At 47.3% G+C, this 17,107-nt stretch overlaps 1 protein-coding gene across 1 annotated transcript in view; it reads left to right on the top strand.

Moving 5' to 3' along the window:
• Positions 1-2,966: 2,966 nt before the first annotated feature.
• EBF2 (EBF transcription factor 2) overlaps positions 2,967-17,107 on the top strand; it is a 133,613-nt gene continuing 119,472 nt past the window's right edge. Inside the window, exons 1-2 of the mRNA XM_048928127.1 lie at positions 2,967-3,101; positions 16,128-16,554. Coding sequence (XP_048784084.1) covers positions 16,424-16,554 — 131 coding nt within the window. The 5' untranslated portion in view covers positions 2,967-3,101; positions 16,128-16,423. The remainder of the gene's footprint in view (positions 3,102-16,127; positions 16,555-17,107) is intronic.

A 17,107-nucleotide genomic window follows, 5' to 3' on the forward strand; every position in this document is an offset into this window, starting at 1 on the left:
GTGGGAAATGTTTTATATAACTGCACTGTGTCACGTTTTCAGCTGAGAAAAGAGATCTTATTTTGCTGCTTCAAGTCCTGAGAGACTTTCTAGCCCGTAAAAATGACAACGTTGCGTTATCCTCTCCTATTAGGCATGCAAGGAAATATATCCACTGATTGTTTATCTTCCAACAAGATGAAAGATCATGACTGAAATATTCTCCTTCCCTTCCTCCCCACCTTTATCTGCCCTATATCTATCCAGGACAGTGAGGAATGCTCAGGAGTTTAGAGATGAAATGTGTAAACTTTCAATGCTGGGATCCCAAATTTGAGATTACTGAGTTGTTACTATTTATCAGCTGTTTATTGGCTTGCAACGTGATGAGCTGTCTCTGGGTTTCAGTCTGATTCCTGTGGGATGGCACCGCTGCTGTGTGCAGGTCACCAACCAGCAGCCCAGGCTGCCCAGAGCCACATCCAGCCTGGCCTCGAATGCCTGCAGGGATGGGGCAGCCACAGCCTCCTTGGGCAACCTGTGCCAGTGCCTCACCACCCTCTGGGTGAAAAACTTCCTCCCAGTATCCATAAACCTCCCCATCTCACTTTAAAACCATTCCCCCTTGTCCTGTCGCCATCCACACTTATAAATGACCAGGTGCTACTACTTGGCTCTAGAACAGAGATCTCTTCGGTTCAGAAAAGGCTCATTCACACATGAAACAATTCTGTACAAATGTGGCAGTGCTGATCTCTCCCCTTCCTCCATCCTCTGAAAATAAAAGGGGCTCCCAAGCACACAGGAGGTTCCATCTTCTCCTTGCAGCATGGTGCCAGCAATGCAATCTGAGGATCCTTGCTCTGTTGCTGCGTGCACTGTGGATAAAAGCAGAGAACTTCAGGCAGTAATTAAGCCAGTGCTCTGCACAAACTCCAGTTTGGTGTTAATTGCTAATAGCTTCTTGTGGAGATCACACTAATCATTTTAAACAGCCTGTAGAGCACAGAACAAACATCTAACAGAGGAATGTAAGAATTACCAAATTCCTTCCTTCCTGTCAGCCATTTTGCACAGTATGTTTCAAAGAATATATTAGTTATATTGTTCCAAAGGCAAAGAAACCCCAAAGAAAACATTTAGGGCAAAAATAGGCCCTTTCAGAGGAGCCTCATAATAAACCCTAACAGAATCTCAGTCAAGCTCTGAAAGGAAAGGTTTGTTTTATGGGCAGTGATACACCTATCAAAAGCTATAAATTAGCAGTACACATACCCTGCTCATTATTAAGCCTTGTTCAGGCACGATTACAACCCTTCTGTTGGATGCTTTTTTTTTCCTTTAATCCATCCTCTATGTTCACATTGCTGCCTGTGCTGGGTGACAGCACCATAGGAAAGTAATCAATTCCTCGAAGGTTTTTCCCATTAGGGGGTTTATCTATCAGTGCTGTATTTCAGTAGGAAATGCAGTAATGCTGCCACCTATGGAAAATTTCCCAAACCTGACCTTTGCAGCCCAGCAAACGCTTCTGCAGCTGTGAAAACAGGATCTGAAAGTGCGCCATTGATCTGCAGATAAAACCATGCATTTGTTACGGGGTCTCTGTTAATCTAGACGTGAGGTGGCTCAAATTCTCTTCCTTTCAAATGAATTAGTTTTGAAATTGAAATTGTTTCCGGAAATTGGTCCTTAAGACAATATTTTTGCTTGACGGTGGCACCTGAAGGCCTCAGCATGAAATACCATTGCCCCATGATGGTAAGAGCTGTGAAAACACCAGACAGAGCTGGGCAGCGCTTCCAGCCCCCATCTTTCCTCACAGAGGTGTGGATGATGTCAAGGAAAATTAAGTTCTTCAAGGATCAATCTGACTTCTGCACACATGCAATGAATGTGTTTGCTTTGGTGATGCTGCGGGGTGTTTGCTGTGGGTCGGTGCTGTTCTGCAGTAGCAGCTGGCCGGGATGTGGGGTGTCACACAGGACAAGATCCTGGAAACGCACCAGGAATGTGCTGAAAATCGTAAAATTATGTAATCATTACAGTTGGAAAAGACCACTGTGATCATCTCATCCAACCATCCACCCACCACCAGCATTGCCGTGTCCCCACGTACCACATCCCATGGTTCTGGAGCACCCCCTATGCTAGTGCCTGACCACTCCTTCAGAGAAGAATTTTTTCCTATTATCCAACCTGAACCTCCCCTGGCACAACTCAAGGCCGTCGTGTCTGGTCCTATTGCTGTTTTTGGGAGGAGAGGCCGACCCCCACCTCACCACCACCTCCTTCCAGCCGCTCTGCCCCAGGTCTGCAGCAACACATTCTGATTTTTTTTTTTAAATTTATTTTGCTTTTTTGTTGTTGCTTTTTATTTTTTTCCTTAATGAAGAAGACAAACATAAGATGCTTTTACAGGGGAGGGAAGGAAGTACAGTGGCTGCAGGCCTACCCATAGACTTTGTTTTAATCTGCTTCAGTTCCAACTAATACTCTGTTGTTCTGAAGACACCCTTTCTATGAATTCTTGTTTTCTTTTTGTCCTCTTTCTAGCTGTGGGGTGGGGCTGGGAGGAGGCACGTTTTGTAGAGTGCTTCTAAGCCTTAATTAAGCTTCTTAGCCTTAGTGTCTCCTGCCTCACAGAAAGCGGTTCTGTGGAGAACGGCCCTGTAAGGATGGGCAATGCTTGGCGTGGCCTTGGCCCTGAAAGCTGTTCCAGGTTTCCTGGATTGGCTGCTCAGCACGTTGTGATTTGGCAGCTGTGCTGCCTGCCCTGCTCAGGGCTGTTACACGGAGCAATGTGGAGGAGCACATAAAAATCCAATCTGGTGTTAACGACAGCAGTCTGTTGTACAGTGGAGTAATGAGAGCTGAGCAGGGAGCAAAGGTCTGAATACTCAGGTGATGCTCGTAAGACAAGGCTCAGCAATCAGCAGTGTGGGGTGTTACCTTAAAAAGCATTGCTGATTGTTGTGGCTGAGATTGGACTTCAATCTTATGGCTTTATAGGTTTGCTTTTGTTAAGAGATGTGCACAAATCTGCTTATGTTGTTTTCCTTTCCTATTACTGTGAATGTGTGTTGTCATGCCTTGATGAGTCTTAGCCTTACTTCTTTGAGGTATAAAAATGGTTATTTCATGCTTGCTGTGAGGACTGCCTGAGGGATGAGTGTGATCCTTGCCAGTGTTATTGGGTGTTGTGTTTAGTCTCAGTGGGAAGCCTGTGCTGAGCTGGAGGCTAACTGAGGTTTTGCATGGGGTGGATCTATTTCTGCCTGGGGAGGAGCAAGGTGTGTTTCTGGAGGGGAGGTGCTGTGGGTCTGAGTGTTTCGAACGCTGAGTGATGCTCTTGGATGATGGGGTGTATTTCTTGATCTCAGTAAGAAGCAGCAGCACGTGCCTCTCCATGCGGAGTGTAAGCAGTGGACCTGGAGCACATGCTCTGCCCATCTCATTCCTCGTGTGTTGCACACAGCTGTGTGCTGAGGCCTGGGCTCACTTCTGTGATGTGTAACTGTTTGTCGCTGCTCTGATCTCCAGAGCATCTGCTTCTGACCTGGGATGTTGGCAAGGCTGAATCAGTACAGCTGAGTGCTCTCCCTTCTGGAGGTGGTGTGGGGACAGGTTGAGGGGGCAACTTGTGCCCTGCTTCCTTAGGGTGCCTGTGCTTCATTTGCTGATAGAACTGAAGCAGCAGTCTGGAATCGTGGTGTGAGTGTATTGTGGAGGCTGTGAGAGACTACAGTGTTTGCCACTTAGATTAAAATGCAGTTTGTTACTGTTGTGAATGTTAACAGGGCTGAAACTTGCAGAGACTTGAGAGAATAGGTGCTGAAATGCCAGTGGAAATCAGACCTTGGAGCTTATCTCAGTGGAAAAGCAGACAGGAATGGCTGCAGTGCTGATCTTCATCGCTTCCAAAGCAGATGTTTCTAGTCCAGAAATCCTAACTTGTCTTGATCGGCTTTGGAGAAAATAAGAGCAGTTCTGAAATGGCTGATTCTGTAATAAATCATTCCATCGTCCTTCCCCTTAGATCACAGCCTTCGTTATCTCACGCACATCTGCTCCATTTGGGCCTGAGAGGTAAAAAGAGAAAAGGCAGCTTCTGATATTTTTGGAAGGAGTTTGACTGTGATGTAAAACTCTCTGGGGCCTGTGATTATTTGGCAAATGGAAGATGAACTGCAGAATTGCTTGGTAAAATCAAATGCAAAGCCAGCGAGGTAGCATGCAAGTATTGGTGATGCAAATGGAGGATGTAAGTCTGCCTCCGAGGAGGACACTGCAGACTGTCAATGTCTGGGTTTTTGAAAGGGGTGTTCTTGACTCGAATGCTATCCTGAACCTGTTCTGTGTTGGTCGCTGTAGGGAAAAATTGTTGTAAATGCTGCTGTGTGCTGGTATCCTGGAACACAGCCTGGCTTTAAGTCATACAGGATGTCTTGATTCTATCAGTAGCAGATAACTAAAGTATTTTTATTTCTTCGTGGCAGTTTCAGATAAACTTTTCCTATTTGGAGCTGAGCTGAATTTTTCCAAGAAATAGTCATGCTTTTCCACTGTGGCCAAACATGAGAATTCTTCTATCCACTTTTCATTTTTGCTTGTCATCTGTGGATCTTCAGTCACGCTGCAAAGGCACAGCATGCTGATTTGACAGGTAGGGAGAAGGAGGTGGACATGCTTCAGGCCATGGGTTAACTTGCTAGTGGAACCTGAGGTTGTTGATCCTCAGTTTATTGCTACAAGTTGTTCCTGATGCAGTCTGTGCACCAGAAGTTGAGTTTAATCTAGGTGGTAATTCCTCATTGTGGGGAGCTCCTTTGGGTTGCTGCTTGGGTAGCGGGTGCAGTGCAGTGTTCTCAGTCTGCAGAGGGTTAATTTCTGTGGTCCTGTTTACCTGACCCTACCACTGGTGCCAAATTGACCATGCTATGTAGGTAGACCTCTTTATGTGTCACAATGTGGTCAGAAGCTTTCTGCTGTCCTGGAGATCAGACAAAGCTGTCAGTGATGCCAGGCAAAGTAGTGGCAGAATAGTTCAGCCTTTGTGCTCAGAGCAGATACAAACATTTATATCGAGTGTTACTTGGGAAGCCAAGTGTGTATGGCAGCATCCAAAGAGCTCCAAGGAATCTGCTTGACCTTGAGGTGCTGTAAGGAAAAAGTAAAGTTCAGAGGGGAAAACCTGTAGGAGTACAGCGTGGTTCAGGAGACAGAGAAGGGAGCTTATATCAGAGTAACAGCACTAGGGAGGCTGTTTGGGGGCTGGGAGGAGCAGAGTCATGTTCCTTAAGTGAATGTGGCCTTGTTCATTAATGGTGATGAGGGCAGTTATTAGCTCTGTGACAACAACATGCTGTTAAGTTATGTCATTACCTACTGGAAAGATATTTAGTTTGTTTGTGAGTGAAACTGAAGCAAATCTTCCTCAAAAGCACACAGCAAAAGAGCATTCAGTAGGAAAGAAAACTCATTAGCTTTGCTTGCTGTCAAAGAAATGAAGATGCTGGTGGTGCTGTGGTTGTGCAGACCACAAGATGGTGGCATTGCACAGGTAAATGCTATCAGAGCAATGGCTTCTGCTGCAGGTTCGTCCTGCAGGGCTGTTTTAGGAATGGAAATCCTATGTTTAGTATTTTCATCTGTTCCACTGTGAACCAAGAGTCTAAAGGACCGTTCTTGATGGAAGGGCCACTTTTTCAGAATGAGAACCCTTTCCTTGCCTCTTTTCCCCAAGCCAAGTTATTAAGCAATTTGAATATGTTTCTGCCCTATGAGAAGATTGAACACAGTTCTGCTTGGAGGGTTGGCAAAATAGGGCAGAATCTCTGGCTTCCTGGGCAATTTCAGATGAGTGGCTTAACTTCTATAGGCCTCTGTTTCCAAACTGTAAGTTGAGTGAATAAATCATCCTTCTGTTCCCCCCTGCTTACTGTTCAGCCTATTCAAGCGCTGTGTGTGTATGTAATGCCTAACTCATCGTCATTCTTTCTCTTTTCAAGTAATTGAAGTGCCCTCGTCACTTTCTAACTGTTAATGAACTGTGCAAATGATGGGTTGAGTGATGGCTCACCAGTGGCTGACCTGCACTGAGGCAGCCATGGGCCTTTTCTCTTGACATGTGGACTCATTGCACTTGAGCCCCCGGATTTGCACTTGAATTGCACTCTGCAGATCTCAGATCTGCCTTTTGTCTCGCTACCCAAATGGTTGGGGCTCTGCTGCCAGCTTCCCGTGTCCCTCCCCTGCTGGCTGCTGTTGGGTTCAGCTCATCAGTTCAGCTATTCTGCCTGCTGCTCCTGTTCCCCCAGCAGTCCGAATCTTTCTCCAAGACCCTTCCGTTGCCTCTTTAGGGCCTTTCTCCTATCAGAACTACTCCCTTATCAGCATCTTTGTCAACACCTTGACTCAGAGTGGTGAGGGTTCAGTGGCACTCTCCTCCTTTGTGTGCACACTTGCTTTTACATCATTTTATCAGCTACTGAGGAGAAAGTTGCCTGCCAGACTCCTTAGACTTAGGATGGTAATAATTTTCCTTTATTAAGAATTTTCTTTCTTGATTAGAAGGTGATTCTCATTGTGGTGGTGGGAAAATGCGGGTCAGAACTGATCTGCTATGCAGTGGAGAGCTTTGAGCTTGATTACATGGATTAAATCATCAAGTTGTGTCAACTGAGGATTCCTATTTTCTGCTCAGTCCTTTTTTCTATGTTGAACATTCAATAATGCACATTTTTATTTCCTCACCCATGTTTGCTGACTGTGACACAGATTAAACTCTTGGACATGTAGGCTTTCTTGCTAGAGCTGACTGCATAGCATCCTGTACAAGGCATATTTGGGTTTCTGCTGTAACAACAGTGGGTGCTGTGAAGTCAGTGATCAGATGTGAAGCTGCTCTAGGACTGTTGCTGGAACCAATGGCTGAACTTTCCCTGATCAGATCTCTGATTTCTCTATCTGTTACACTTACAAGCAACAAATGTACCTTGGAGACCAGGGGAAAGGAAGCTGGTGCAGATGTTGAAATGCATCAGATGATCAAATGTTCAGTTTCTATCTTAAAAAAAAAAAAGTCCAGTGTAAAACAGTTCTGTTAACTTTAAGACTTGTAAGCTACAATCCCCACTTTAAAAGCATAGAAACCTTTGCAACTGTTGAATATTGTCAAATTCCATAATATTTTATCGATATCTTAAGTTGTGTGCATTGTTTTTATGTATGTAAAACTATATGATTATATGTGTGTTTGTATGCTTTATGCATGTTAGTGTGCAAGTGCTTGTTGAAGTCCTTACTTGATACTTGAAATACAAGTCAATGGAATTGGCTCGTTCGACCAAAACTTGATGGAAAGGCAAAGGTTCTCTTGTTCCCAGCTCTCAGCATGTTCTTGAAAACAGATGTTTGTCTGTTGGTTGTTGGAGGTTTTTTTCTTAAAGGTTCTTATTTTGCAGGGTATGTGGCAGATGTGCCAAGAACTGAGCCTTGGGGAAATATTTTCCCTCTTTGTGGATAGCACTGTCCCAGAATCGGGAGCTCATGAGATTGAATCCCTCCTTTGCAGCTGACCTGCTGTAACTTTGTGCTCCTGTTTCCTCTGTGACTGAGCAGGAATAATACAACCTAATGTGGGTGTTGAAAAACTTGCCTTGGTGCTTGTGTTGAGAAGGAAAATCAAGGAAGGGCTTCTTTATTACATGAATGGAGGTATTCAGCATACAGGCTAACCTGACTCCAATGAAATGGGGGGGCTTTGGATGACTGCATTCTTATTATTTAAGGGTATTTCTTAAAATGGATTTGTTAACTTGCTTATGAATAATGAGGGAACATCCTGAATTGACCATTTCTGTGTTGTACTGAGACTAGTTGGTTGCCCTGCCTGGTTAAATTATGGGCTAGCAGGAAAACAGTGAAACACATTGAGGTTGTTGCTAGCTTTGGGATGTAAGCACTTACCAGCTGGCCAAGCGTGCTTAAGTGTGGTACAAGACAAACGATGCCCAGAAAAATACTTGTATTTCAAACTGCAGCTTATTTCTTGCAATACTAAAGCTCTCTTTGGGACTCTTTCTCAAATCATATTGAGAGAGGAGCCATCTCTCCTGGTTTGGGCCTTTTGTGTTGTTTCAACAAGGGATAATGATCCAAGCAGCAGTTCTCATTGTCTGGCTTCCCAACCAATACTTGCTTTGACCCTTCTCAGCTAATAATGAGAATAGTAAGGATTTCCTTGCGCAGTAGATGTGTATCAAATCAGTGGCAGATATGCACGAAATACCAGTTTTCTCTCTTTCATTTTTGTCATCTTTTAAATCAAAACGCAGCTTCCTGTCTGCCAATCTCACTGGAAGCCAGCAGGGCCATGTAATTACTTGCTGGACACTGGTCCTAGGCTCCAATAGGAAGTGCTGGCTGGCTGCAGCAGCTGGCAGAGAGCCAAAGCAAAGTTTGAAGCTGTTTGATACCTGCAAAGGCCTTTTATTGCCTGTTGGCTCTGTCACCATTAATGTTATTCATATTCTACGTGGGAGGGGGACGAAAAAAAGATGATGCCATAAACCATCCTGTGAAATGCTTCACCCCTCTGGAGGCTGCACATGCTGTGCACTCTGGCATTCTGCACAGTGTGTTGGTGGCACCCAGCCCCTCCTGCTGCTCACAGCGCAGAGCAGTCGAGGTCAGAGCAGGATGCCCTGGGTGTGGGGGTGCCGGGGGGGAGCTAATTGTGTCCAGTGACAACCCAGACCAACCACGTAGCAGAAAATCACGAGAATCTCAAATGTTGGAGCTGTTGGGGCATGAGATTCTCTTCCAGGTGAAGGATAAAGCGTGGCCTATTTGGAGGTATTTGAGGCAGCTGCAGTTACTGTAGATTTTCCCATGGGTTACTCGGAGAATCCTTTCACCAAATAAGTGATTATAGTGAAAGTAAATGGGTACTGAGTCTTGAAAAAGGAGTGACTGTCCTAGGGTGACTTCTTGCTATAGTGTGTGGTCCTCAGGTGAAATCATATTTTCTCTTGGTTTTCCTTTTGTGTGCCTCTGCTTTCTTGTCTCTTGTGAAGTTTGGACAGGGCTGCGCAGTGAAGGAGCTTTATTCCATCCGTTAGACACCAGTCGTGAGGGTGGCACATAAGCAGAGTACATTGCTAGCACCATCCCACGGTTTGTACTTGCAGCCCAGCAGTGGAAGTAGCAAACAGGAGAGTCTTAGCGCTGTATGGCATGGACTTGCTGTAGGCACATCTCACAGCCCATCCATTGCCATGAGAACATCCAGCTACTTTGGTAATTCTGTCTAGATGATGCCTAAGTAGGCCTGCTGGAAGGACTTAACACTGGAAATGTTTTCAAATGAAAGCTGGAGTCTGTACTTAGTAGAACTGATTTTTGCTGTCTTGCTGCAGATTATGAATGGAGAGAGAAACTATATGCCATATGCTCCAACATATTCTACCCTTCAGATGCTTGGAACACATGCTCTTGAAAACAAGTGTGTTTTCCTTCTCTAAAGCCAAAGAATACATGTGGATGGCAAGGCTTTGTCTGCTGGGGTGCTCTTCTGAGCCCCTCTGAAACCCGTTCATCAGTTGTGTTGTCATTGATGTCCTGTGGACTTGGAGTGACCAAAGGCTTCTTGTACTGCTTTCTCCAGTAGCTCAATACCAGGAGAGGATGCATGTGGAAAACTGGTTTTCTTCCATTCCCCTTTGTTACCTGGTATTATCCAACTAGTGTGCAATGACTATAAAAACTAGAGTGGCCTGCCTTGAAAGGACTGTCCCAAACAGGGACATCTGATGAACTGTGGCCAATGGGACAATTCTTATTCTCCCATCTGTGGGAGAAATGCTAAGTAAGGAAAACATGCCTGAGCTGATTCAGGGCTCGTTACTACTTAAAATGTCCCATGGCTCACAGTGAAGGCTGCTTTGGGCATACCTACCTGCTGCACAGCCTGCCTCTGATTGTTGTAAAGGTTCCTTTTTGTGTTGGGCTAACAGTGATCTTCACCAGTGAGACTCCAGTCTGACTTCTGCTCTTATCAGATATCGGGTAATCTGAATTTGATGCCCTTACCTTAATTTCTTAATTAGGACTGACTGTATCCCAGAGCTTGTAGAAAGAGATCTGCTTTTCATGCTGTCTGTTCATATTTGCTGTTGCCCTAGAGTGCCTTCAGAAGAGCCTTATCTGTGTGCCCAAGCATGGTAACACCCATCAGCCTTGGGTCCATCGTCTTTGCAGGTGTGTGTAGACTTTATCTGTCCTCAGGCTTCATCTTTGCTGGTCTGAGTTTCTGCCTATGGAAAACATGCTTGAGAAGCTGCAGTTAAAATTGCTGTATTTGGGTGTATGATACATCTGTCAGACAAAGTCAAAGGATATGCTTTCCTTCTGTTGCAGTATCTCAGCTTGGTTGCAGGGGGCACGTGGTACAGCCTTTCATTTTAAGTATATTAGCAATGCTCTTTACCAGGAATAGTATCAGGTTATTTAGTAAAACATTGCTTTTCCCCATCTAACTAATACTGATGATGGAGATGTAACGATGTCCAGTCAGGCTGCCCAGATCCTTTTAAGTAGCAGAACCATTTAGGTATGTGTAAATTTCAAAGCATCTCTATTTACTCTAAAAATGAATACTGAAGAAGTAGTGATGAAAGAAACAGTTCAGATGGTAAACGGTAACTGAATAGCACAGAGGGTGTAAAACTCAAGGCAGATTGCTCCTTCCCCTAGAAGGGTCTGGGATGGAGGTAGGTGCCAATGAGTCAGAATGAACTCCCAAAAAATGGAAGCTCAGAGCTGTGGGGCCCTGACCCTGCAGGAATCTATCGTGAGCCATGGGTGCCGTGGGTCCTCACTGCCTGTGTTAAAGTGCAAACATTTGCAGGATCAGAATCTGGTCACACAGACCGGCAGCTGCTGAAATGTGGTTTGCTGAGGGAGGAGCCCAGGAGTGCAATGGTTCAGTTCCACCAAATCAAGAAGAAAACACTGCAACACTCTTCAAATCATTAAATACACTTCAGAGAAGAGCAGAGCTGTCTCTCCAAGGTTGTGAAGCTCTAATTATGATATACTGAGCTTCTAACTACTTCCTTCTTGCCTTATGGAAAGAACATAGGACTAGTCAGATTAGATTAAGCTTCTTGTATGTTATATCTTAGCTTCAAGTACCAGATGCTTTAGAAGGAGGCGTGGAGGCAGATGTTTTGATTATTGACCGTCCCCAAGAGAGATCTTCTCCATCCTGGTAATTTGTGTGATGGCAGCACCAATAACCCCCAGCCAGATTCAGAATCTCGGTAAGTGAGTTTTTTTCACTCATTGGGTTCAGGTTCCTCCTGCAAAAAGTTGTGTTCACAGTTCTTTATATTTTGAAACACGGGGAAAAAAAATCAAATTATCATCCTGCGAGGGGCTTAAGGAAGGGAAATCAGTAGGCAGCGTCCCCATGGCATGGCTTCAGATTGAGTTTTCATGTAACTGGAACACACCTGTTTAAGACAGCACTGACTTGAGTCGAGAAATAAAAAGGAGGCCCGTGCTGTACAGATGGTTAAGGATGTGTGCATCGTTGAGTAATTCTTGTAAGACCACTCTGGTGGGTAATACAGGTTAAGGATAAGAATGTTTGTAGGACTGGGGGCTGCTTTAGGCTCGTGTTAATGACTGGATGTGATTCTGCTTTTCAGTGTGTCTGCCTTTGTCTGGTTTCTTATGGAGGATGGATTTCCCAGCTGGAGCTGTGTCACGCAGTGTGTGTGCGGTGGAACTACAAATGCTCTGATAACCCGAATTCTGCTTCTTGAGTCAAGGATCAATATGGGTCATTGATATCCTAAGACACATTGAAAGCTGACCTTAATTGTTTTCCGTAAGCTGGAAGATGAGGGAGACTTCCAGCACAAATATGCACCCACCTGAAGTGTTCTTCCCCTGTGTGCTTGTTGGTTTGAGGCTCCGCGTGCTTAGAAAAACAAACTCTGCGCCGAGGCTTCTGAGTCTGCATTATAAAATAAAATGGAACGTACACTCCCGATGGTAAAATATTATTTGCTAACGTGTTCCAAAAGCTATGCTAGGCAAAAGGCAGTAAAACTATCCTTAAAAAGCTGGATGTAAAACATAGCAGATGTGCTTTTCTGTTCTGGTGAGAAAAGCACCTACTTACTGGAATGAATGGGAGACTGGAAGGAGGATGTGATGGTTACAATATTTTCTCTTTTGGGAAAGATGAGATGGAGGAGAAGTTCTATTAAATGCTTAGTTATGCATCTGTAAGTTGGAAAGCTTTCTTTTGTTCATGCTTATAAATGTGATTTGTGCACCTCCCAGACTTGCACTGATCTGCAGGGAGAGATGGCTCGGGTTGGCATTACCTGTATGGCACGAGGGTACAGCTCAGGATCTGACAGCTGTGGAACTTTACTTCTGAATGCTTCCAAGCAGCACAGGGAGGAGGAACAGAGAGCAGTCCTATATTTGGAGATGGAACTTTTTCCAGCCATCAAATCAAGCATTTTGCTCCTGAGATAAAGCAGAACTTAGAGCAAACAAAAGGTTCTAGAATGGATGTAACCAGAGCACCGCGTTTTTACAGCCCTGTCTTGCACACAGCATTCCCAGTTAAGAGCCCAGCCTGTGTTTGTGATTTAGTTGCACCCACCTGCACTGTTTTAAACCTCTTGTATTGAACATTTCAATAGGCTGTCCTCCTTACTCCAGGCATTCCTATTGCTGTGAAATGGGCCATCCTGTAAACGAGGGTTACACTGAATCGGAGCAGCCGTGCAAAGCAGAGCTGTGCTGATGCAGTGCCCCGTGCCCTTCAGACCCGAGTCAGCATCGCCAGCTCCCATTGCTTCTCGGCACCCTGCGCTCCCATGGCGTTCTTGGCTCTGCTGTTGGGCTCCAGGAATCGGGGAGCTCTTCGTTTCTCAAATACCGTTGTGTGCTTTCAAAACCACGGCTGCGTGTTTGCATGCGAGCAGCTTGCTTTGTGAAGGGCTTAAATGTGAATTGTTTGTCAACAGGGGCGTTGATTTTTTTTTTTTTTTTTTTTTTTTCTGGTGCAGTTGTGAATGAAACTCGCTGAGATTGCCGGGCGAGAGGAAAGGAGGAATTTTCCTTTCCCCTCTGACACTGATAATTTTAACCTACGATTTGTTCCCTTGGGGCACCTGAAGGATTCGGAACTCTCACGAATTCAAGAGCGAGAACGAAGTGCTTCTGTCTCAGTGCCTTCATTGGCCGTAGCCTGACTTTCCTCCTTCACTTTTTCGCCATAAAGGAAAGGGAGGAAATAATAGGAGTTTTAAGGTTATGCTTTCAAGGAGTTATGTATATATTGAAGATAATTCTTTCCTTCCTCCTGGGAGCTCCTAAGGCGTGGTGAAAGTTGATTCTGGTGCCTAAAATCTCTCGAGGAAGGCGAGCATCTTGCTTTACCGCATCCAAGCAGGGCTCACCTGTCCCACTGAGCCCGGCGTGCGGCACCGAGAAGAGCCAGAAGGAAACGATCAGCGCTCCCTGAACTGTCGCTTTTTTCTTCCTCTCTTCCTCCTTAGGATGAGGAACAGGAGCGCTCCGGGCGACTCCCGAATTGGGTTGGGGTTCTCCCATGGGGGCTGCGCGGCTCCATTCCCCACCCCGGGCTGCCCTCCCCGAGCCTCGCACTCGCTTCTGCCTCTAAATTCTCTTTGGAGCGAGTTGTGGAGTGGAGTTGCGCGGTGGAGATGGGCTCTCGAGGCTTTCGTCTGTTTAAGAAAAGCTTTCTGTTTGTTTCCCCCATCCTCCTCCTCCAAGCTCTCCTCCGTCCCGCTGTTCGTGGTGCCGTTTACCTGTCGCTTGCCGCTGGAACGGGCTCCCTTAAGCGATCCGCAGCCACCTCCGCAGCGGCTGCACCGATGTCAATGCTGATTTCGCTTGGAGCGCTTACAGCGGGAGAGGCTGAGGGATTTGCTTTCTGTGAACTGTGTCTAACCCGGCTGCTCGGAGTAGGGATTCCAGACTCGGAGTTCAGGATTTAGAAGTGCTTAAGTGCTGCATTATTGAGATACGTTGTGAAGGAGAGAAACTTTATATTGAGGGTGAAGGAAATCCCCCTCCACCCCTCCGGGATCGCCCCTTCTCCTCGGTGCGGGGCTGAGCCCACGATCCCCCCATGGAACAGACACTGCGTGGGGATCCCGGGCTGCCCCACGGCCACAGCCCCGCCGAGGCACCGGGGAACGGCTCCGCTCGTTTGTCCCTGAAGTGCCGAATTCTGGTGGCAGCTGTTCGGGGCGAGGGGAGCGCGTCTCCTCTGACCCGCGCTGCTGCCCCCTGACCCACTATGAATCCCTAAAAGCCCCGCTCCCCCGGGGCCACGGCACACGAGTCCCCATTGTCCCCAAAGCCGGCACGGTCCCGGAGCCCACCGGGCTTTCCTGAGCGTCTCGCTGGGGCTGAATGAGCAGCTGCCTTCAATGCGACCGGAGCGCCTCTGACGCGGTGCGGACTCGGCTGTATCGCTGCGAGCGAGAGACTTCGGCTCTTAGGAAACACTTTCTCCTTACGAATACATCAGCCGAGGTTCGCTCGAATTCCACCGCCGCCCCCTCCCCTCCCTGCCCCGACTTTAGGAATTGATGCGGAAACGATCGGGGTGGCTTTGCCAAAAACGCTGCTGGTACCAAGGGGGGGCGTTGAGCCGAGGGGACGGACCCGTGCCCGTTGTGGGGTGGCAACAAAAAGTCCCTTCAGTTGTACGTTTTATTCTCTCATACCTTTGCTGGGAACAGATCGACCTCTTTTCCTAAGTTTTAATCTCGGAGCCGTGAGGTGCGGTTTCTCAGCCGCCCTGTAGCAGCACCGAACTGCTGCTGCTTTTATTCAGTAATGCCCCTCTGCTGCCCTGCTCGAAGCGCTCATTGCGCACGGATCGCTTTGGGGAGGTGCGTTCGGGTGGTAAATCTCCTTAACAGAGCCGGCGTGGGATGGATGGGTTCATCTCCTGCCATATCTGTCACTCATGTGGACAGAATAATTCAGTCCCGGCTTCGGGCTGAATTAAGGGCGCGTTTCTATGAGAACCTTATAGGAAGAGTTTTATTTGTGATGTTTATTGGTAATTTTTTTTAGGGGAGCCGTATCAAACATCGCAAAAAATGTATCGGTCTGACACGTGTTACAAAGGTGGCCCCGAGAAATGGACATGGAAGCAGGAGCTGAAAACACTGCTTGAATTTCGGTCTGAATCTCATCCCGTTATAAAATAAAGCGGGTTGGAGAGGAGCTGCGCATAATGAATGGAGGAAATCCTCGCGCTGTCCCTTTAACTACCGAACATCTGATTCCCTCATCTGGCAGATGGTCTCTGAGCACAGATTTGCATTCATTGTCTTGAAATCTGTTTTCGCGTTGGTGTTATATGGATTTCGGAGGCAGATCTGTGCCCGGATCAGAACACAGAAGGAAAATAGCAGCGAGCCCAAACGGCTTTATAAAGTAAAACCATAGCGGCCCGCTGTGCAGCTCCGCTTTCCTTTCCCGGGGGATGTTTTCCTGCACCGCTCTACCGGGAATTATTCAGGCTCGAGCCGACAGCCCCGCGCGCGGCGAGTGCTGAGGGTGTGGCGGCCTCTCGTGCCCCGTCCCCCCACGCAGAGCCCCCTCCGACCGTTTCGGGGTGCGTGGCCGTGTCGTTTTCAAATATCGCGCCCGACAGCCATCAGCCATCAGCTGCTCTGCGATGCCGCTCCTGCGGGGCGCTGCGCTGCGCTGCCCGCTGGGACGCCGCGGTTTCGCCCCGCGCCGGGACGGCCGCGCTCCGGGGGTTGATCGGGGCCGAGCGGCTCGGAACTGCCCTCAGTCCTCCAATCGGAGCGCGACATGCAAATGAGCATCCCTTATATGGCAGCAGGCCCCGCCCCCTTCCCGGCGCGCCCGCTCCCGGCGCTGTAACCCATTCATGGTGCCGGGCGCGGAGCGGCGGCTCTTCCCGGCGCGGTGTCATCAGCCGCCGCAGCTCCGCTCTTCTTTTCTTCCCCCAAATCATCCCGAGACTTTTTTTTTTTTCCTTTTTTGTTCCTTCTGGATCAGGCAGCCATCAGCCCCTTCTCTCAGTGTGTTTCTCGAAACAGGTTGATCCTTGTTAACGGCCGTCGGTTTCTGGATGCGATTCCCTGCGTTTGGAAGATGACGATGCCAGGAGAGACCGAATCGGCGTGACTCACTTTGCGAGAGGAGAAACTTTTTCCCCCATTTGAAGGCACTCAAACACACGCAGCACTTAAAGCTGAAGTTGGTTTCAAAGCTGAAGTCCTCTGCTTTCCCGGGATTTGTCTGTGTCAATTTTCAGAAGCTGCTTATTTTTTCTTTTCCTCCTCCCCGATCCCCCCCCGAAGGAAACTGTTGCTCTTTGGAATAGACTTCTTAAATGTTTGGGATCCAAGATACTTTGGGAAGAGGACCGATTCTGAAAGACAAATCTCTGGGTTCTGAGATGGATTCCGTCAGGTCCTGGGTCAGAAACGTTGGGGTTGTGGATGCAAATGTAGCAGCACAAAGGTAACCGGAGCGGTTTTCTTCCCCTTCTTCCCTCTTCTTTTCTTTTCCTTTATTCCCCAATTTCTGAAGCAGCCTTTTCTTTCCTCTCTCTTATTTGCATTTGATATCAAATTGATTTTCTCCCTTCCTGTCCCCCCACCCCCTTCTTTCCCCCTCAGACTTCTCTTGTCAGTGAGGGTTCAGTGCAGGCAGAGATGGGGACACAGGAGAGCATCAGGACTCCTCAATTCCACTGCAGCTCAGATATCAGACATCGGCTCGTTCCCCCCCTTTTTTTGCTCTACACAAGAGCAGTGTCAGAGGGAATCTCTTCTTCCAGCGATACCAACGACTCTTTCCCACTTTCCGAGCCACGCAGCAGAATAGGAGCAGCCCACGTTTAAAGATCAACTCAAACGCAGATCTTCTCAACACCCCTCCCTCCCCTCGTCCCATCTTGTTTTACTTAATTCAAGTGTCTGTCGCTACCGTGAGCGCCGGCGAAATGTTAACCCGTGGATGCGGGGAGCGGTAACAGCACGGCGCTCCCACTGCTCGCACCTCGCCCGTGCTT

Source organism: Lagopus muta, chromosome 27, assembly GCF_023343835.1.
Source record: "Lagopus muta isolate bLagMut1 chromosome 27, bLagMut1 primary, whole genome shotgun sequence".
Taxonomy (NCBI): Eukaryota; Metazoa; Chordata; class Aves; order Galliformes; family Phasianidae; genus Lagopus; species Lagopus muta.